Source organism: Numenius arquata, chromosome 14, assembly GCF_964106895.1.
Source record: "Numenius arquata chromosome 14, bNumArq3.hap1.1, whole genome shotgun sequence".
Taxonomy (NCBI): Eukaryota; Metazoa; Chordata; class Aves; order Charadriiformes; family Scolopacidae; genus Numenius; species Numenius arquata.
The window spans coordinates 4,118,923-4,139,999 of record NC_133589.1 but is presented as its reverse complement, the minus strand read 5'-3'; the positions used below and the strand labels follow the sequence as shown (position 1 = coordinate 4,139,999).

Here is a 21,077-nt window from a genome sequence, read left to right as displayed (position 1 = left end):
GACTTTAAGGCGATTACCTGAGCCAATAAAAAGATCTGTGGTGAGTGTTGGCCAATGGGAAAAAATAAGCTTGAAATACAGGTTTATTCAATTCGTTAAAGACATTGTTCTTCTGAAACGAAGGGGAGACCAGAGAGGACTCCCACTGGGAGGGGAGGAAGGCTCAGCTTGTGGGGTTTGTGCTTTACTTCAGCCAAGCGACTTCTTTTTGTGGAGGGGCAAATGTTAGAGTATCTTTTCTCTTCAGAACTTCCCTGCAGGGTTTTGGTTGTGGGAAGAGGGAGAAAATGGAGGCAGGGAACACCGTGAACCACACTGCCTGAATGGGTGGGCTGTGTTTTGGGGCAGGGGAGACTTGTTTTCAGGGAAGGCAGTGTTTTATGGGGTGGACATGCAGATTTGAGGGATGTTGGAATCGGAAAGGGGAACAAGCAAGGGCTCTGTTGAACAGATACGGTATCTCCCATGGAGCCCAAAAGCTTCCAGCAGGACATGTTCCATCTTGGCTCAGCCAGGGCTTTGACTGATGGTTAAATCTTTTGTACCTAGGGACAGAGTTTGAATACACGGACTCGGAGAGTGAGATCAAGATCAGGAAGAAGTCACCCTCAGGGCTGCTGCGGGGAAAGAAGGGGTCACTGGAGGGAAGCAGCATCCCACCAAGCCAGGCCCCCAGCAACCTCGACTCCGGATCTGGGAGCACTGACAAAGCCAAGCTTGGGTCTGAGAAAGGCCGCAAGCTGAAGAAATTCAAGTCCCCCAAGGACTTGAGCTTTGAGTTTGGGCTGGAGGCCAGCGATGATGACCTGTGGAACCGACGCCGGAGTGAGCGGATCTTCCTCCATGATGCCACCACATCCTCAGCCATGCTGACCCCTGTGGCGCCTGCCAGCTCCACTCCTGTCTCCAAGCCTGGGCGCTGTGGCAAGGGGGCCCCCATGAGCCCCAAAAAGGAGGGCAGCAAGGGGAAGGAGAGGAAAGAGCTAAGCAAGGTGAGAAATGCGCTGGCAGAATTGGTGTGGGACCCCTGGGAGCTGAGGGTGACGGGAGGGTGATTAACTTCGCTCGGGCAGAGGAGAGTTGAGTCGTGTCTCAGTGGTTGCCCCAGTGCTCTTCTGCTGTCCCTTGTCACCTCTGCCAGCCCCACATACACCTGGAGGAGCTGTCCGGCTTGGATCTGACTCACAGGGAGTAAAAGCCTGTTGTGTTTGAACAGGGCAAGTTACTTGTGTCACCCTCCATGTCCCAAATCCATCCTTCTTAGATTGGCCGGAACGGACATCCTGCATTAAAATATCTGTGAAATGTCTCTCCCGCTCTCTGCACAACCTTACCCCCTTGCTGAGCTGTGGACCCTATGCTGGCCTTTAAGGCTGTTCACCTTTTAGGTGGTGTCTTCTGAGGGCTGTCTCTGGCTGGTGGTGGCAGTGATCTCTGGGTTGCTGGCTGTTCATCTTGGCTGAAATCTTGGCTCCGTCTGGCTCCGGTTCAGTTCATGGCAGCGTTACAGAGAAGCACTGATTGTGGGGAGAGTTAGACAAGTTAGTTGTGACATGGGCCAGCTGGGATCTTTTTGGAGCTCTTTGGGGGAAGACTTGATGGGCGGGAATTGGTCTCCAGGGTAATGAAAGCTCTTTAATGTATGAAGCCTGAAAACAGAGCTGGGAGATGTAGGATGTGGTGCAGTCAGTGAACTAACTGCTGGCTGAAAGTCATCCTACCTGTGGACAGCCTGCTTTGCTCCGCCTTTCACCTTTCCCTGGGCCTAGATCTTTACCAATCCTCTCTTTACTCATTTGGAGTGTTTTATTTTTAGCAGCGGAAGAAGGGTAAAGAAACACCGTGCTGCTCTTCCTCCTCATCCATGTCTCCTCCTGGCATCCCTAGCTCCCCATCTGATGTTCGTGTCAGCCTGGCGAATGCCCTGGGCTCCACCAAGAAGAGCAAAGCCAAGGTGAAAGCCAAGGAGGTGAAAAAAGAGGTGAGGGGCTGCTTCTAGTCTGGGTGAACGGGAGGGTTGCTGGCAGAGTCCTGCTCTTTTCCTGAACTGTTGTAGTGTGAGGGAGGGAAAACAGGCAGGTTTTGCTGGGTGTGTTACAGGCAGAATGCTGGTTTGAGAAGTCTAAAATCCAAGGAAGACTATCAGGTAGTAGCTGCTGCTACCATCTGGTGTTCGTTTGCCTTCATCCCCAAATGAACGCGCAGGCAGAATTTTCTCTAAGGCTGCCACGGGGTGGAGAGAGAGCCTTCATGAATAGCAAGGACCAAGGAGATGGTGATGGAGTTGCTTTGCTCAGCACTGGGTGAGCCAGGTCACAGCTGGTTTCTGCTCCATTGCTGTAGCGTGTCTTCTCTCATAGCACACATTACTGTGTCCACTCACATAGTTTCTGAGTGTAATGCTTATGGTCTGCATGTAACAGCAAGAAATGACTCTTGCGGCTTTGAGAAGAAATAGGAATGGTGCCTGCTGTCTGTTTAGTGAAGAAAGGGTCTCAGGATCACTGTGCAGAGATGGTGAATGCAGAGCAGAGCTACAGCTGTCTGCTCCACAGCATCTCTCCTAACCTCCAGGAGTGAGATGTGCTAGGATGTGTGAAATAGCTTCATGTCAGCTGTCAACGATGCTGGGAAATAAGCTCAGAAAAACAAAGGTCTTTATTCAACCAAAAAGCAAGTTTGAGTACACCCACTTAACTCTTTGTGTGATTAACATTGCTGAGAGTGGAGACAAGTTTGTCCCAGTATCCTCAGGTTATTTGTTGCTGGAGGAAGGTGAGGTGGGATCAGACTGTTGCTGTTGCCTCTTGTCATCCATCTGACATGCTGCTCGCTCTCCTGCAGAACCGAGGGAAAGGAGGAGCTGTTAGCAAGCTCATGGAGAGCATGGCAGCAGAGGAGGATTTTGAACCCAACCAAGACAGCAGCTTCTCAGAGGATGAGAACATCCCACTGAGCATGCTGGTCGAGCGACCGCTCACACCAGGTGAGGGCAGGAGGGGCCGAGGGCCTAATTGTACAGTTAGAGGAGCTGGGCAAGTTTTCCAGAGCTGCTCGGAGGAGGACTATGCTGCTTTCACACATTCTTCATGCAAAGCCACAAGTCCTTGGGGTGGAGATACCACTTTTCCAGTCAATTTGGCTTGCCAAAACCAAGCCTTGTCAGAGTGGCCCACTGTGACATCTAGAAGCAGCCCAGTGTCTGAGCTGCCCTATTTTCATTTACTGGTATATTATCATTACTAAGAGGGGGGGACTTATTATTACCAAGAGGGCAAAATTTTCCTCTGGCAGGAGCTAATCAGAGAGAACAAGCCCTTTCTGCAAAGGGCTTGCTGGCCTTTTCCTAGGGGATGATGGTGCTGGGAGTGTGAGGTTTCTTTCTGCCCTTGCAGTCACTTTTTCATGTATGGTGCTCTCTAATCCCCATCTTGCTCCAACACCTCACAGCTCCCCGCTCCTGCATAATTGACAAGGATGAGCTGAAAGACGGTCTGCGTGTCCTCATCCCCATGGATGACAAGCTGCTCTACGCCGGGCATGTCAAGACAGTGCATTCACCAGACATGTGAGTGGAGGGGCTGCCGTGTCCACCTGGGCTCTGCCAGTGAATGGGGACGTAGCTGATGCAGGGATCGATCTGGGGGTTGTGTAGAGCTGGCTGGAGAGAGACTGACAGAGTCTGGCAGGGAGGGGAGGAGAGCTCACTCTGCTTTATCAGCGCTGAGGAAAACCCAATTACCTCTTACTAAATGCTCTCAATTAAACTGGTGATAGGGCTCAGCAGGAGGTGTTAGCTGATCGGGGCTATATTTTCCACGTGCCGTGTCTGACTGGGCCTTTGTGTTCCAGATACCGTGTGGTGGTGGAAGGCGAGAGGGGAAACCGTCCCCACATTTACTGCCTGGAGCAGCTCTTGCAGGAAGCGGTATGTGAGGCCTAAGGGTGCCTGTCCTCGGTGTCTGAGCCCTGTTTTGGGATGGAGGAGACTAGCTGGAAGCTTCCCCCTCGCCCAGTCGAGGCTGCAGGGGTGCTCTGGTCCTACCTCCATGACCAGTCTGAGCCGAGCTCCCGTTGATGTGGATCGCTGCCCCATAGCTGAGCTCCCCCACTGTCAGTGGGCACTAGGCCTGTATTCCAGCAGGGATAGTCCATCACATTGCCCTGTGAGCAGAGAGGAAGCCATTTCCCAGCAGGGAAACTGTCCCTTGCCTTCTCCAGAGCTGTTTTGCTACATGCCAGGTGTGGTGGGATGGTCTGTGCTGGTGCCAAGAATGTCAGTTAATTGCCTTCCTCTTGCCCCGATCAGATTATTGATGTGAAACCACCTTCAGTGCGATTCCTGCCCGAAGGCACGAGGATTGCAGCCTACTGGAGCCAGCAGTACCGGTGCCTCTACCCGGGGACAGTTGTCCGAGGTAAGGCCACCTTGGCTGCTCTGCACTGTGAACCAGGGATGTCTCAGTCTGTGTGTCCTGAGGGATATCAGGCTTGTCTAGGGAAACCCTGAGGTCTGATGTGAGTGTCCTGGAGGTCAGAGCCTGGCCCGTTTTTCTCCTCCGGGTCATCTCGATCATGATGCTGGTTTAGTAACATCCTGTTGGTCCAGGAGATGTGCTCTCGTAGGAAGTGGTCTGAGGAAATATCAGGGAAATCCAACACACTTTAAAAAGTCAGAATTAATGCCAGCCTAGGCACCATGATTTCTGAGATTATAGAGATTTCTAAATCATCTGCACACTCATAGCTCTGACACGTCACCACCCCATCTGGTCCCATTAAAAAGTGAGTGAAGAGCCCTGGACAATTCTATCATGGCTTGTCTTGCTTCTGGGCTTTTGTTCACATTACAGGTGTAAAAGGGAAGAATTTCTTACGAGTTACAGACCAGTGATGCTGTTGCAAGAAGGGAGGGTGGGAACACAGCTTTTTTCTCTTGGAGAGGAAGTGAAAAGCAAGAGTTTGTTACTGCTGAGAGTAGTTACAAAATGCAGGTCAGAAAAAAAGGTACTGCAGTGAAAACAGAGAAGTGAATTCCTGCAAGAATAGAGGGAAACGGGAAAGAGGTGGGAAGTCAAACTGGAATAGTTGTTATGTTCTGAAGCAGTGGTGTTGACTGGGAAATTTTACAGTGGTTGGGCTGGTTTAGTATTATCAGGGACTTTCTGTTGCAGAGCGAGCCCTCTATGCTCTCCTTGCGCAGCCTAGGAGAGGTGGGGACGGGATGCTTTGGAGCTGGTGCAGGATCCCTGTCTTCCCCCACATCCCCACTTCTCTGGCAAAGGGTTTGTAGTCTTATGTTTGTCCCTAATCCCATCTTCTGCTCCCCCAACCCGCAGGAGCCCTGGATCTGGAGGAAGATGGTGATCTCATCACAGTAGAGTTTGATGATGGGGACACGGGACGTATCCCGCTGTCTCACATTCGGCTTCTCCCACCTGACTACAAGATCCAGTGTGAGTCTGGCTGTTCAGATTTTTGCATGACACTTCCCACTATGAAATGTAGGGAGTTTCAGGCCACCTGCCTGTGAGATTTTGGGCCAAGTTCACAGACTTTCAGTCACAAAGATGGCACCGTCAATTAGAGATGTGCAGAGCCAGGGTGGGATATAACCTATAGGGAAAAAGGCCCAGTTCCCTATTGCAGAATTGGGAGGGATATGTTTCCTGTATCACATTTCTATTTTATGTGTTATTTGATTGCATTTGACCATCTCTTTAACCTCTTCCAGGTGCTGAGCCTTCCCCGGCCCTTTTGGTGCCCAGCACCAAGCGCCGTAGCCGTAAATCCAGCAAAGACACTGGAGAAGTAAAAGAGGGAGCTACGCTGGGGTCAGAGGAGCCTGTGTCGAAGGGCAAGGGGCGAGGGAGAAAGCCAAGTGTCAAGGCAAAAGCTGGTAGGTTGTCATCACTGCCAGACCTGGGGTTGAGAGAGTCCTTGCCTGGTTCCTCACCTTTCTCCCCAAGTTGGAGCTGTTGCCTGGGGCAAGATTTGGAGGGGAATGGATGCACTGCTTGAGTGAAGAGCATCCATTCATCAGCTTGCTCTGCTGTGACTGGTTTGCAGGAGGCTAGCTCAGAAGCCAGCCTGTGCTGCGAGAGCGTCCTTCTATCAGTCAGAGCTGCAGAGCAGGGTCCCTTTTTCAGCTGAGCATCTCAGCAGCCATCAGTAGGGCCAAAGATGCAGGAGATCTGCAGTTTGGTTCCCCTGCAGTTGAAGCAGCATCACTGGGCATTGCCTACCATGGGCACAGGCTGCTTAGTTCAGTGAGCAGGGAGGACTTTTGCCTCTTTGGGGTTACCTGAGCAGTCATTAACAAGCCACCCTTGGCCAGAGACCAGTCAGCATTGTTGTCTGGTTGTGTCAGAGCTAATGGTGCCTATCTGGATGGATATCATCATGCCTTTGTGTTTCTTCCCCTCTGCAGAAGAGGCTGCCTTGCCAGAAGAGAAGGATCAGGTTGAGTCTTCGCCTGTTACCTCTTCAGTCCCGGAGAAGCCAGCCTGCTTGGGCAAGCCAAGCATGAAGGGGTCACGAAAATCGCAACCACTGCCGACTGGAGGCTCTCCTGCCCCCACAGAGGAAAAGCGGTCAAAAGCCAGCAAGATGAAGATCTCCACTAAGCTGCATAGTCCCCCGCAACCCACCTACCAGCCTGCTGTGTTTGGCAGCATCCTGGGCACAGAACCCTACAGCGACCTCCCAGGGACGCTGGCAGCCTTTGGCTCCAGCGATGCTTCGGCGTCAAAAGCCAAGGCCAAGAAAGGGCGGCCCACGGAAGAGACACAGGAGTTTGGCACCATGGTCAAGGCTCAGAGGAAGCATGACAACGAAATCCTGATCAAGCTGGACCATGAGGGCGTGATGTCTCCAAAGACAAAGAAGATGAAGGAGGCGATGAGGATGCTGGAGGACTCGAACCTGGCCAGTCGCAGAGACGGCAAGAGCCTGTTGGGGCTGGGCTATTCCCCTGCAGTGGGTGCAGAGGGCAAGCAGAAATCTTCCCGAGGCAAAGCAGCTGAGGGAGACCCTTCCCCTGCCAGCTTTGGAGGGAAGTTCGATGGCTCAGTGGAGAGTCTTGCTGCTTCGAAGGACCAGGAAGAAAAGGCAGCAGCTCCAGCAGCCGTGGAGGAATCTGAGAGCAACAGCAGTGACAGCAGCTCAGAGTCAGAGGGAGAAGAGGAGGCTGAGAAGAACCAAGGGGAAGCCCAGGATAGCAGCTCAGCCAGCTCAAGAGCATCCACCCCTCTCTCTTCCTCCAACTCCTCCTCCTCTTCCTCATCTAGTAGCAGCTCCTCTTCATCCTCCTCTTCCTCCTCTTCCTCAGCCTCATCAACTTCTTCTTCATCGAGCTCCAGCTCTTCTTCCTCTTCCACTACAGATGAAGACTCATCCTGTAGCTCTGATGACGAAGTAGCTGAGGCCCAGCCAAGTTCCTCGGTGCAGCAAACCCTCCCACCCAAGCAAACCAAGCAGGCAGGGAAATCCCGCGCTTCCTCCCACCCCCAGAGCCAGAAACAGCCGGCGCAGCAGCCGGTGCAACAGCCGGCACCACAGCAGAGCGGCAACAAGAGCAGGCCCAAAAAGCGCGAGGGCATCCACCTGCCCACCACCAAGGAGCTGGCCAAGCGCCAGCGACTGCCGTCGGTGGAGAACAGGCCCAAGATCGCTGCTTTCCTCCCCGCACGGCAGCTCTGGAAGTGGTTTGGGAAACCCACCCAGGTAAACAGAGCCTCTCCCACCACTCCGTAGTGCCTGGTGTTTTGCCTTGTGGTGCCTCTTACCCATGTGCTTTCCTTTCTCCTGGGGTGATAAAACTGCTGGCATGGTGTGTCTCCAGCCAAGGTCTCCAGTTTCCAAGGAGATTGGGGTTGGCCTTCACTGTGTCAGGGGAGCCATCCTGCATGGCATGTCCCTCTGCCCTGTTTCCCATGGCAATGATGCCCGTGGACGCTGTGGCTCTGCCAACAGCGAAGGGTGGGATGCAGGACAGGGCAAGCGGTGGTGGGTGGGGGAAACCTGGGCAATCCCTGGCTGCTGCTCACCTGTGTGATCCTCTCTTGGCAGAGACGAGGAATGAAAGGGAAGGCCAGGAAGCTCTTCTACAAGGCCATCGTTCGGGGCAAAGAGATAATCCGCATCGGAGACTGTGCCGTCTTCCTCTCAGCTGGCCGCCCCAACCTGCCCTACATTGGCCGCATCCAGAGCATGTGGGAGTCGTGGGGGAATAACATGGTGGTCCGAGTCAAATGGTTTTATCACCCAGAAGAAACCAACCCTGGGAAGAAACTCAACGAAGGCAAGGTAGGCTGGTATCCTTTACTGAGAGGGCTGCAAAGCTGCTTGTTCCCTTTTTTTCTGCAAGGATGAGGAAAACACCCATGGGCCAGTATGTTACTGGGGGAGTGGCCCCATCTTTTCATGTTGTGGGTGCTGCCTGTGGTGTGAACAGGCCTGGTGTGTATCCCTTGAGCAGGGAAAGGGTGGGATTTATGGTACTGGAAAATAAAGACTTGTGTCGGTCCAAAAAGAGTATCAAGAGCTGCATCAAGTCTTTTTACAGTGTAAAAACGACTGGTGCTCAGAAACACTGGATTTTGTTCCTGTGTGCAGTATGGTTTACAGTAGGCTCTTGGTATTTATTACCAGTAGCTGTGGATGGGGGCTGAGGTTGTGAAGGCACATGTGGTGGGCAGGAAGTTATAGCATGGAAAAACAACTCATTGACCTGCTTTTCTTCTCTCTTTTCTCTTCCTCTCGGGCACAGCGCTGGGATCAGAAATCGGGCAGGAGTCTATCCACAGCTTTGCAGGCATCCAACCAGAGGAAGGACTTTATGGAGGTTGGTGAGGTTGGGAGAGGGCTGGCAGGGGACCCTGGGGACCCAAAACAAATGCTGCTGGGGACAGTGCCCCCTGAGCTTCTCTGGCTCTTGCTTTTTGCCTCAGCTGCTGTGTCCGCAGTGCCCAGGAATTTGGATAGGTGTTTCTGGGAGGATGGGAGTAGCTGCGGGTGCTGGGTGTTGGGAGGAGCAGAGGGCTGGAATCCAGCACCCGTCTTTGCATTTGCATCCTTGAAATGAGGATGACAAACTCCTGGCCTCTACATTCCCCTGTCCATACGTTCGGGAGCCGCGGTGTTCCCATCGGTGGGAGCTGGGTGAGAGTGAGGGCTCAGGTTTAGTGTGCTGGACGGATTGTGTCCACACCACCCCTGGGCCTGTGCAGATTCCCAGTGTCCGCCCAGTAGGGAGTTCTGCCCGAGTGTGAGCACAAGCCCTGGGCAATTGTGATGGGCTTTTTTCCTGCATATTGAATATGAAGCTGTAAATCCTGTGAAATCTAATTGCTCCTTTTCTTTCTGTGTCCCTCCTTCTGTTCCTGTAATGCAGCGAGCCCTCTATCAGTCCTCTCATGTGGATGAAAACGATGTCCAGACCATCTCACACAAGTGTCTTGTTGTTGGTCTGGATCAATATGAGCAGATGCTAAAGACGAAGAAATACCAGGACAGTGAGGACCTCTACTACCTTGCAGGGACCTATGAGCCCACTACGGGCATGATCTTCAACACCGACGGGGTCCCTGTCATCTGCTGACTGCCCAGGGGACACGTGCCACCCCCTGGGAAGTGACGGGACAAACCTGAGGACGTGCCTGTTCAGACGACATGATTGTTTCTTTCAATGCTCATGACTTCTGTGTCACACTACAGACAGGAGAGCGCGAGAGACACAAGGAGGAAGGAGAGGGCTGAAGAAAGGGATTGGGGGAGCAGTTACAGGACATGAGGAAGATGCCATTGGGTGATGGTGGTGTTTGAAGCCCAAGGCTCTTCTGGAAGTGGCGTTAAGTAGGTGACACTTGGCCAACTTCTCCCTTCCTCCTTTTGGTCCAGGAAAGCACATGGGTCTCATGATCATTTCACCAGCGGGACCCCCCCAGCAGGAGGGATCCCTTTTGTGTCATTTGCCCCCATCAGTAACTCGGAAGCTGCCTGTACGTGGAAGGACACCCGCTAGCCTTCTGCGTATGCTCCTCTCCGTCCTTATATTCCCTTTCCTGCTCAGTTTCGCATGACCCTTTAGGAAGGACAGGGTGAAAGAGAAAGGAGATGAGTCTCTCTCGGCGCCTCGTCTTGATCCTCTCAGCGCCTTTTTGCGGTTCCCTTTCCTTGGAGGCCCCTGGCCGGTGGTGTGGAGCGTGGCAGAGCTGGCCCCAGCACAGAGATGGCAGAAGAGATCCTCCAGGCTGGGAGAAGCCGGGTGGAAGATGAGCCAACATCCAGTCTGGGATGCTGCCGTCCCACTGCCTCGAACAAATGGTCTGAACCCACCTTCCTCTTCCCTCTGCAGCCTGCCTGGCCTGGAAAGCAAGTGCATGGCAAAGGGATGACACTTGGCGAACAAAGAACTCGTCTTGGAGCGTGCAGTGAAGGAGGGCAGGAAATGATTGGGAAAAGCTGCTGCTGGGTGCTTAGAGCAGAGGAGACCACAGGCCATTGGATTTTCCATCCCTCGCCCAGCTTTACCCCACCATGCCTCGCCTGAGCAGAGACGTGGAGCTGCTGGGAAGCCCTCGCGCCTCATTTGATGGGAATGGGGATAAGAGCGTGAAGCCTGGCCGTGCCTGCCTGCGGCGTTTCCACAGCCAAAGCCCCACTGCCACCTTGGGCTTGGGGACAGGGGGGACCGTTCAGCTTGTTCCATCCAGCCGGCCAACCTCCCCACGGCTCCTGGAGAGCCGCCGCCATCGCCTCCTCCCTCCCTCTGTGGAGCTGGCCCACTGCTGGCCACACGCCGGACCCGTGGCATCGCCGCTGCCGCACCAGGGTTGCACCTGGCTGGAGGGAGGGGGAGGCTGGAGGAGAACCACGCAACGATGCAACATCCTTGCACTTAAAACAAACAAACAAACAAACAAAAAAATAAACTCCAAGAGACGCACTGATCTTTGCAACTACCGACTCGCACTACAGATCGCTAGGACGCGGAGCGGGGCCCGGCTCGGCCGGGAGCGACGGCCCAGGCTCCGGTGGGGACGCTCAAAACAAGGACAGATTGGGAAACTATCCGCCCTGGTACCGGCTGCGTACCAGAGACTGGAGGCCGGGGCTCAGGGGAGGGGGGACACCCCTGTGAACCCCTCCCCTCGTCCTTTTAAACGAACCACACGGTGCTGAGCTCGTACCATCTCCACCCCGGGCCACCGGCGCCTCGGATAGTCACGGTTCTAGCCTGTACAGTTTTAATGTACCAAAAGACTCTTTAGCCCTCCTGTATTATAAGTCTTTAAATGGATTCAACTTTTTAATTATAAATATAAATATAAATATATATATATAAATATAAACTTTTTAAAACTGTGAAAAAAATTATGAAATTATAAAAAAAAAAGGAAAAAAAAAAAAACCAACGACAGAAATGAACACAGTCTGACGTTTAGAATATTATTTTTTATTTCCTGTTGGATTGTGATTGTAAATGATCTGGGAACAGGCACACCCCCCCCACGCTCAAAGTGTACTGTACTTCTAGAAGCAAATTGTGTGAGCATATTTTAAAGAGCGAGAGAGAGAGCGCGCGAGAGAGAGATTTTATGCTAATGTTAAATAGAAAGCACTTAAAACCCACTGCCTTCTATGGAACACAAGGATATTTCAGACAATCGAGAGGAAAGGAGAGCCAGGTTTTTTGTCTTTTTTTTTTTTTTTTGTTTCGTTTTGTTTATGTTTTGTTTAAAACAATTTTTTTGGCATTCTGTTTGTTGGAGAACTCCGTGTGATCTTTTTTCATAAAAAAAAAAAAAAATTAATTAAAAAAAAAAAAAAAAGCAACCCAAGGAAGCATCTTTTTTTGTCTCGCTTCTCCTGATTGTGGGGATTTTCTCCCCTTGGTGACAACCGTCACATTTTGGTTCAGCTGCTGCCGTGAGTTTGGGGAAAGAACTGACCCAGGTGCTGTGTGGCTCTTGGGGTCCCCCCATCCATCCAACAGTCCCATGGGACGCCGGAGCAGAGGTCTCTGCTCACTGGGGCCCGTGGGGCAGGAGGAGGGAGTTCATGGTGCCACGGTCATGGTGACTCACAGAATCGCAGAATGATATGGGGTTGGAAGGGACCTCTGGAGCTCATCCAGTCCAACCACCCTGCCAGAGCAGGTCCACCTAGAGCAGGTTGCACAGGAACGTGTCCAGGCAGGTTGGGAATGTCTCCAGAGATGGAGACTCCACCACCTCTCTGGGCAGCCTCTTCCAGGGCTCTGCCACCCTCACAGGAAAGAAGTTCCTCCTCATGTTTAGATGGAACTTACTTATATTCAAGTTTGTGCCCATTTATTCTTGTCCTGTCCCTGGGCACCACTGAAAGAAGACTGGTCCCATCCTCCTGACACCCACCCTTTAAGTATTTATAGGCGTTAATCAGATCCCCCCTCAGTCTTTTCAAGACTAAAGAGACCCAAGTCCCTCAGCTTCTCCTTGTAAGAGAGATACTCCAGGCCCCTAATCACCTTTGTAGCCAGACTCCATAACCCAAAGCCCTGTGGGGTCAATGTGGTGAGGATGAAACGCTGGATTTGCTCTTTTTGGTGTGAGCTGCGCTTCATCCACCCTGGGGCTTGGCAGGAGGAGACCCTCCAGTGCTGGTGAGAGCCCTCCTGCTCCCACCACCTTCCAGCTGTTGGGCTTTGCTTCCTTGGGAGGTGGCACCCACTGATTCCCAGCACAATGAGGTGTAGCCAGTCCCCAAAAGTGGTAGCCGCTGCTGGTGGCACCTTCTCCAGATGGTTTCTGCTCTGCTCAGCCCCTTCCCTCTCCCTGCTGCCGCCCTCAAAGGTGGTGTGCTTCAGCAGCCATTTGCAGGATGGCAGGGCTTCGATGGGACCCAGTGACAAGAGAGGACCCTGGAGATGGGGAGCAGCACAAGGGGCACCCCGAAGCCCCACAGGACAGGCAGCAAGACCCTGCCTCTCTCGCAATTAGCAGAGGGCAAAAAAAAGACAGTACCAAAAAGAAAAGGGTGGGGTGGTTTGTTGTGTTTTTTTTTTTCCAGCCAGCAAACATGAATTGGGTCTTTTACACAGCAATTGGCATATTTGGGGAGGGACTGTGATTTCAAGCCATTCTTGGTGAAAACCTACAGCACCATCAATCGAGACCCACCTTCCCAGAGCCACCAGGGGCCCGAAGGAGCAGTTCCTTCCTCTCTTGCTCCTCCTCTTCCTCACCAGCCCTCCATCACCCTCCTCCCCAGCGCTGGTCTTGTTCCCCATGGGATTTGGCAGTATTTTCTTCCTCCTGGCAATGGCTTGGCTCAAACAGGAGAAACCCCTTCCTCCCCACCAGAGAGCTGATGGGGATGCCTCAAGAGCAACGGGACTGTCCCCTGAGATGAAGGGGGCATGTCACCCCAAGAATTAGTCCTGGCTGGGCATCATGAGCTGTTTCGGGATGCCGCGGCCCTATGCTGATGGGATGCTGGTCCCTGTCTGCCCTGGGGCAGCTTTCCGGCTCCAGGCTCCCTCCCCGAGGAGGGCCATGGGCCAAGCGGGGCGATGGGGACCATGGTGGAAAGCAGGTCCCATCTTGTCCCCGTCGCCCCGCCCCGGGGCTCAGTACCCCGAGGTGAAGGAGCCATTGGAGGTTTCGGTGTAGAAACAGGTACTGTGGGACGTACTGGTGAGGCTGTAGGCAAAATACGCCACGGCTGAGCCCAGCGTTAAGCCCGTCATGTAGGACACAGTCATGGTGTTCCCTGTGGGAAGGAACACGGGGTGTCAGGGCACACTGGCCAACCCAAGTGGGGTTCCTGGGAGGGCTTGGTCCTACCTGCCAGCTCCCGTTGCTCGGGGCTCACTTTCCCAGCGGCCAGGATCATGGGGACGCTGCCAAAGTAGCCGTTGGTGATACCCATGAGGAGAGAGAAGATGCAGGGCCAGGCAGGGTGGCCAAAGGTGGGCTTCCCATTGGGGTAGACGCACATGATGAAGAGGGGGATGAAGACCACACGGAGGCAGGAGTAGATGAGAAGGTGGGTCCCTCTCCAGTCGTAGGGCAGGGCAGCCAAGATCTGCAACAACGGGGAGAGACCATGCTGTGGGGGCTAAGGAGGCTGGGGAGGGCAACATGGTGTCCAAAACGGGGCAGCAAGGAGAAGATGAGATGGTGGCAAGACCATCTGCTGCAGGAGCCCAACCTCAGCCATGCCAGTGAGCAACCTCACACTACTTAAATACCCATGGGGTGGAGATGACCCTTGGTCAAGACAAGCAGCTTTAAAAGAGGACACAAAAAGGAAGCACAGTGGAAGGGACGCATCCGCCCCACCTCTCTCCTACCTTGCCGACGAAGTCGGAGAGGTTGAAGATGGCCATGATGAGGATGGGGAGCCATTCCCCCAGTGTGCAGTTGTGGATCTCTGACTCCAGCCCGGGAAATAGGCACAGCGTGATGAAGTAGGTCATGGCGATGGAGAGCATGTAGGCCCAGATGAGGCGGGACACGACGTAGCGGTGGAGCAGCATGTCTGGCAGGTATGGGTCAGCACAGCTCAGCCATAACCCACAGCCCTCCCCTCACAGATCCTGAAAGCCTTGCCTGCACCCCAACAACGGCTTCCAAAGACGTGATTGCCCCATGTTTTCAGGTTCATTAAGAAGGGATGACCCTTCCCCAAAGCCCTAGGCCACCGATAGCTTCTTCTGCCCCACAAAATGCTGCAAAACTGTCTCACCTCCCCCAAGCCCACCACCCACCTCTGAAGCTGGGCCAGCTCCTCTTGATTTTGGGCCGAGGGACGTCAAAGCGCATGTAGGTGCCGCTGCCAGCCAGCTCAGCTTCGGGGCCTGGGCTGCCCCGGGGGGAGCTCAGCTGTCCCCGCGGCCGGTTCTCCTGCGTGGGGGAGAGAGAGGACACCAGTGCTGAGCTCCAAGTAGGGAGAAGGACACCAGGGGGCATCAAGGAAACCTGCTCTTGGCTTACAAATCGGACATCCTCGGCAGTGACATCGTGGTGGATGCGGTAGCCCGTCCCATGGTCACCAGCTGCCCGGGGCTCGGGGAGACCCTTGCGGGAGCAGGAGGTGTAGTAGCGGACGAAGCGGGTGCGCTTCACCAGGAGGTGGAGGATGAAGCACGTCAGCTCCATGCCAATGGAGATGAAGAAGAAGATGACCGTGTTCTCCTTCTCGTCTGACAGCAGCAGTTTGGTGAAGATGCGGCTGAGTGAGATGATGACCCCAGCGGTGCCTGGTGGCATGGGAGAGCTGTTGGCACTGGGTCCTGCTGAGCCCCATGGCTCGGGGACCCCCAGCAGCCTCCCCACCATATGGAGATGATGTCTTCAGGTGGGGAGTAGCTACAAGCAGGGAATTTTTGGGGCAGCGGTTCCTGGCAGACACCCCCATCCCCATCTTGGTGTGGCCTTGGGAGACAGCAGAGGAGGGTCCCCCCAAGGGAGCCCACAGGGTTGAACGCGGATGCAGGTACTTACTCTCGCCCGTCATCACCCCCTGCGTGTAGCGCTTGGGCAGCAGCCCCGTGTAGCCGTAGAAGCTGGATTGCTGCACTTCAGGAGAGATGCGCCGAGGGGAGAAGAAGACATTATTGCTGCAGCCGAAATGCCGGGTGGGGGGAGAAACCCCAGTGGGTGCCACCCGGCAGCTGTACCCTTCCTGAACAGCACCCAAAGCCTTCTTGCCCCAAAAATAGGGGGTATTTTTGCCCTCCCTGGATGCCCCACCATAGCTGTTCCCACCAAGAGTGGCCACCAGGTGCAGGGGCTTGGGAAGCCACTGTGGTGGCTCAAATGGCAAAGCCCTCGTGGTGTTGGGGACCGATGCATGGTTTGGTGCTGGTGCCCCCATCCAGTCCTGCAGTGCCTGGATAGAGGTGGAGGGGACGGAGCAGGGACGTGAGGGTCAGCTTATAGGGCTTGGAGCAAGAGATTGTCCCAGGAGGTCACAGGTCTTGGGGAATGGGGAAGTTTTTCCACCCCTATCTGAAGGGCTGTGCTTGCCCCAGTGCTAACCACCGTCCCACATACCTGTGCAGCCAAAGGCCACCACCCCGACGGCAACCAGGTTGATGGCATAGGCTTGCCTGCGGGTGAAGAGCTCCAGCCAGACGTCGCAGATGCTAACGAAGAGCAAGGGCCCCAAGGCAAAGAGGTATCCTGCAGGTGGGAGACAGAGGTGGATGGTGGTGGGGCAACGTGGGGTCAGTGATGCCAGGAGTTGTGGCGACCCGCACTCACCCACGGAGATCCGGGTGTGCAAGCTCAGCAGCTCCACCAGCGCGTTGTTGAGGATGACGGCCACCAAGGCCACCAGGATGTAGGTGAGGCTCATGTCAAAGACGATGGAGGTCCCTGTGGAGAGGCAAGTGATGTGGGGTGGTGGGGGTCCAGCTTCCTTGGAAGAGAGGCTGAGCTCTCCCCAGTTTTGGGGTGGCTGGGAAGTGCTGCAGCTGCTGGAGACCTACCTGGGTATTTATGGTGCAAGTAGTCCACATCGGTGATAAAGCTGTTGTACGGCAGAAGAAATCCCACCCCGGCCAGCAGCATGGCAAAGTAAATCCCATGGTATCGATCCTGGGGCTCGGGATCCTCAGAAACTGCCCCAAAAGGGGAAAAGAAAAAGAAAAAGACGTGACAGTGGCACTGCTGTACCCATGGGACCTGCAGCAGACCCCAGCCGTGGGACGACGAATGGTGCTTCCACATCCTTTATGGCAAATGAGGAGGGGAGGAAGCAGCCCAGAAACCCAGGAATAAATGGCCCCAGCCCCTAGAAACTCTTTCCCTAAATAAAGGCGCAGGAGGCAGGGGAAACACCCGAACTTTGGGCAGCCAAATAACCCGAGGGCCAGGCAGCGCAGGTAACAGCCAAAGTCGAGGTGCAGGAGGGGTTGGAGGGGTGTGGAGGTGGCCAGGGCTGTTCCAGGATGTGGAGAAGGGCTGGAATAAATCCTGGAGGAATCCCTGAGCCCGACACGGGAAAGGGGAGAGTTGTGGGCTGGGGGAGAGCCAGGACATGAACCCTCATCACCTTGCCAACCTGCAGAGCCCGCCACCATGGGATGCTGTGCAGCTCACATGGGTACAAACATGTCCAAAAAAAGGCATTAGGGAATTTTATGGCATTTCAGGCCATTTGTGGCTATTAAAGAATCCTAGAAAACTCCTAAATGGGTGGGAAACCAGCAGAGAACACAGCTCCTGGCTGCGGTTTGGGGCTGTGCCTGTCCTCACCTGGCTCCATGAAGGTGAGGACGCCCTTGGCCTGGCTGCCCCGCTGCAGCTCGTCCTCCTCCAGCTGGTAGCTGTCGAAACTGAAGCTCATCACCACGTTGCCCTCCGGCGTCCCCGCCGGGCTCAGCTCCTTGAAGCGCTCGGCTCCCACCGAGCCCATCGTGGCCAACCTGGAAGGGAGAGAGGTGAAACCCCTTGGGCACAGCTCCTGTATCCCCCTGGAGATCATCCCCCGGGTGATGCCAGGGGGTCTGCAAGGGACAGATGGCATGTGGGTAGCCCTGACCCTTGGCCACCTCACCGTACCGCTGCGGCTCCTATGGTTTTTTCCACCCGGAAAGATGCTCTCCCTGAGGAGAGCGGGGTCCCTTGACCCACCGGGCAGGAGTTTGGATTTGGGGTGGTAAGTGGTGATGGGGGTTGGGAGGGGGAACTACGTGAGCCCCCCCCAAGGCATAGCACTGGCCCCAGCCCAGCTCAGCACCTCACTGGGATGCTACCAGTGCCAAATGCTGCTGTGACTTCCAAAAGCAATTAGAGAAATTAATGGGTGAAAACCACTCACGGAGGGTGGTTGCTGGGGAAGATCCCAGCTGCCTCGGGAAGCCCTTGTTCTCGCAGGCTCTGGTTTATGCTCTTTTTCAGCATCTTTGCCGCCTGGGGCTGGGGCAGAGCCACCGGCCTGGGCAGACACACTCCTGCAGCCTCTTCAGGGAGAGGATGGGATGCAACCTCGCTTTTAAGGTGAGCATTTCAGATCTGCTTCTCTGAGGGGCCATGGCATAGCAGGGAGGTGCTTGGAGAGCCACCAGAGAGACCCCAACGGCTGCCCGAGAGGGTTTGCACCAAATGCACCCCAAAATGAGCTCCCAAAACACCTGGCATCCTCCAGTGACCCCACCAGAGCCACCCAAAACATGGTCCATCCCTCTGGGACCATCCCAGCCCAGGCCCTGGGGAGCAGCCCGGGGAAGGGGAGGGGGACCGCTCTGTATTACCGGCGACAGTCGCTAGATGCCAGCCTGCCTCCGCGCCCGCGGACCACCCAGCCAGCCGGGGGGGGCGAAAAATCTCCTCCCAAGGCAGCAGGTTGAGGCAGGAAAAAAAAAAAATATCAATGACAGTGATTTCTCTCGTCTCCCTGCCAGCCGAGGCGTTTGCAGGAGCAGAGAGGTTTTTCCAGCATCTCCTCAGCTGCCGGGTCGGGGACGGGTGGGATGCCGGGGGTTTGAGGGCTGAGGTGGGTGGTAAACGTGGTGCCCACAGATCCTGCGAGCGTGATATTAGATCTAAATGCACCTAAAATGCATCTGCTCGCTGCAGGGGCTGGTGGCACAGAGCAGCTCTGCCAGGGCCCCACGGCTGTGCTGAGGCCACAGTGCTGGTGGGGGGGGGCCTGGATGGGGCGAGGTTGGGGTGCCCACCCTGCACCACGCCGGGGTGGGCTCCAAGACCCCCCATCATGAGCACCACGGGCAGAACAACCCAGTGGGCTGCGTTTCGACTGGGGACACCGCTCCATCCCATTGCTCGTGGAGGAGTTGGCTGTGATTCCCCCCACCAAGCACCCTCCTGCGCCTGATGCTACCCCAGGCAATAAAACCCGGTGGGAAGCATCTCCCGGGATGCCGGGAAAGCCTGTTGCAGGGTTTTTCCATAGTAGAGATCCCAGCTGGAGAACATGCCAGCTGGAAACACCCCGTACCTACTGTAGCCCAAACTTCTTGGGGCCGGGGGCAGAGCGGGATGCGCTTGCAAGGCTCGGTGCTGGACCAGCCCTCCAGCACCCATCCGCCCCACCTGCTCCCAGCATCCCTGTGCCGCCATAAATCAGATTTTTTTCCCTCCCTTTGGACTTACTCCCGGGGAGGGGACTCGGGAGGGGACTCGGGGATGGATTCGGGCCCTGTTGCCCCTCTGGACCCAAGGTGGGAGGAGATGGGGGTCCTCCATCACGGCCAGGAGGTCTCACCCAGGGCACCCGCAGGGATGGGTAGAGCGGGGCGTTCCATCCCCGCTGCACCCCGGTGCTGGGGGACCCCCGGGAAGCTCAGACACCCCCCCTCCACCCTCCCTTTCAGGGCAGAGAAGCGATTTTTGCTCCGGCAAAAGGGTCCCCCGACATCTTGCAAGCGGCGAAGTTGCAATAAAGCGGGGGAATTTCATGACACTCCCCCCCCCCCCTCCTCGGGCTGAAGGAGAAGCGCCCGGCTGGAGGGAAGAGGCGGGGGGGGGGAAGAACCCCGTCCCCGGCCGCCCCCGGGGGAGGATGCTCGGCGACCGGGGAGGGCAGGGGGCTCGGGGGAGGCGGCTCCTCGTTCCCTTCCTCCCCCTCCCCGAGACACGGGCGGTCCCGACCGTGCCCAACAGGTCGGCGGCGGCTCTTACCTCCCTCCGCCGCGGCGGCTCTGCGGCATCGGCGCTGCCCCCGCCCCGCTCAGCACCGGCGGCCGCCGGCCCCCGGCCCCGCCATACCGGAGCCTCCTCCGGGGGAGCGGGGAGGGGGGCGCGGAGCCGGGGGGAGGCCGGCAGCGAGTGCGGCGGCTGCCGGCGAGGAGCAGAGACGGCCCCGGCCCTGCCTCCCGCCCCCCCGCATCCTCCCGCCTCCCCTTCACTCCTCCTCCGCCCCCCCCCCCCCCCGGCCCCTCCCGAGGGTGCGCAGCGGGAGACGGGGAGCACCGAGCACCCCCCCCCCTCCCGCCACCAGCTCCGGGGGGGACGCAGGAAAGGTTTTTCCAACCAACAGAACACGTTCATACCCCCGCCTATAGGTGCTTTGAGGGGTTTCGGAGGCCTGGAGCTAATTGCAAAGAGAGATTAATTAGGAAGAAAGCCCTGGTAATTTCCTTTAGAACATGAGCTTTGCAGGGATGGGGTCCTTCCCACCCTCAAATGGTTTTGGCACAAGAGAGGCCAGTGGGGTCACAACGAGCTGTCCCATGGAGAGATGGATGGATGGACAGACAGGATGGATGGATGGACAGACAGACAGAAGAATAGATTGATGGTCGGATGGATGGATGGATGGATGGATGGATGGATGGATGGATGGATTGCAGCTCTGGCTTTCAGCATCCAGTAACCCCCCAGCTTTTTGGGGAAGCACGTGTGGGGTCTCTGCTCCCCAGCAAAACCAGGGGGTGAAAGCAGAGAAGGAAGGAAGCCAACAGCGTGGGGTGGTAGGGACATCTGCCCAGGGAGAGGACGCCTGTCCCCAAGGATGGGGCTCCAGCCAGGGAGACACCATGGGTGTCCCCACCCCTCCCAAGCTGGGTGAGCTGGCCAAGGCTGCAGGCAACACCGTGGGGATTTGATGCTCTTGGGTTTTCTTGCAGGAGAAGCAAGACACGGGGAGAGGACAGAGCAGGTGCCCCCTGCCACCGACCTGGGTGAGAGCCCTGGGGGACCAGCCCTTGCTGGGGTCTCCCCACCGGGAGCGTGGGAGGATGGCACCGGTGTTGGGAAGGGGGAGAGGCACCATCTCTGCTCGTAGACCGTGGCTGCAACGCGCCGGGCTGTGAATTACAATCTTCTCGCAGTCAATAAATGCTGCGTTGTATAAATCAGCGCGCGGGGCCGGCGGGATGCGCTGCTGCTGCTCACGCCAGAGAAAATTAGAGACAAAACTGGCTGCGATTCCTCAGTCGCCCTTCTGCTGGGTGGCAAAGGGGCTCCCGCAAATCCATCTCAGAGAGGAAAACAGGCCAGGTGGAAATTTCCATCTTTTCTCCTTGGCTGAAATAGCTGGAATTTGGCTCAGAGCAAACCCGACTGCTGTGCCGGGCTCTGCCTGAAGCCAGGGACTCAGCTTTCCTTGCTCCCCTCCTT

General features: G+C 55.8%; 2 protein-coding genes across 2 annotated transcripts in view; one reads left to right on the top strand and one right to left on the bottom strand.

The window, feature by feature from the left end:
* TNRC18 (trinucleotide repeat containing 18) overlaps positions 1-10,902 on the top strand; it is a 56,402-nt gene extending 45,500 nt beyond the window's left edge. Inside the window, exons 17-28 of the mRNA XM_074158252.1 lie at positions 550-992; positions 1,817-1,981; positions 2,845-2,986; positions 3,451-3,568; positions 3,853-3,928; positions 4,310-4,418; positions 5,340-5,456; positions 5,735-5,899; positions 6,431-7,725; positions 8,071-8,307; positions 8,771-8,845; positions 9,395-10,902. Coding sequence (XP_074014353.1) covers positions 550-992; positions 1,817-1,981; positions 2,845-2,986; positions 3,451-3,568; positions 3,853-3,928; positions 4,310-4,418; positions 5,340-5,456; positions 5,735-5,899; positions 6,431-7,725; positions 8,071-8,307; positions 8,771-8,845; positions 9,395-9,601 — 3,149 coding nt within the window. The 3' untranslated portion in view covers positions 9,602-10,902. The remainder of the gene's footprint in view (positions 1-549; positions 993-1,816; positions 1,982-2,844; positions 2,987-3,450; positions 3,569-3,852; positions 3,929-4,309; positions 4,419-5,339; positions 5,457-5,734; positions 5,900-6,430; positions 7,726-8,070; positions 8,308-8,770; positions 8,846-9,394) is intronic.
* A 2,710-nt stretch (positions 10,903-13,612) lies between these two features.
* SLC29A4 (solute carrier family 29 member 4) lies at positions 13,613-19,666 on the bottom strand. Its single transcript, XM_074158612.1, has 11 exons — positions 19,638-19,666; positions 17,250-17,419; positions 16,481-16,612; positions 16,254-16,367; positions 16,044-16,172; positions 15,492-15,566; positions 14,982-15,247; positions 14,756-14,891; positions 14,339-14,526; positions 13,830-14,070; positions 13,613-13,755 (listed from the first exon to the last, which is right to left on the bottom strand). The coding sequence occupies exons 1-11, from the start codon at positions 19,664-19,666 to the stop codon at positions 13,613-13,615; spliced, it is 1,623 nt and encodes a 540-aa protein (XP_074014713.1).
* Between the last annotated feature and the right edge of the window lie 1,411 nt (positions 19,667-21,077).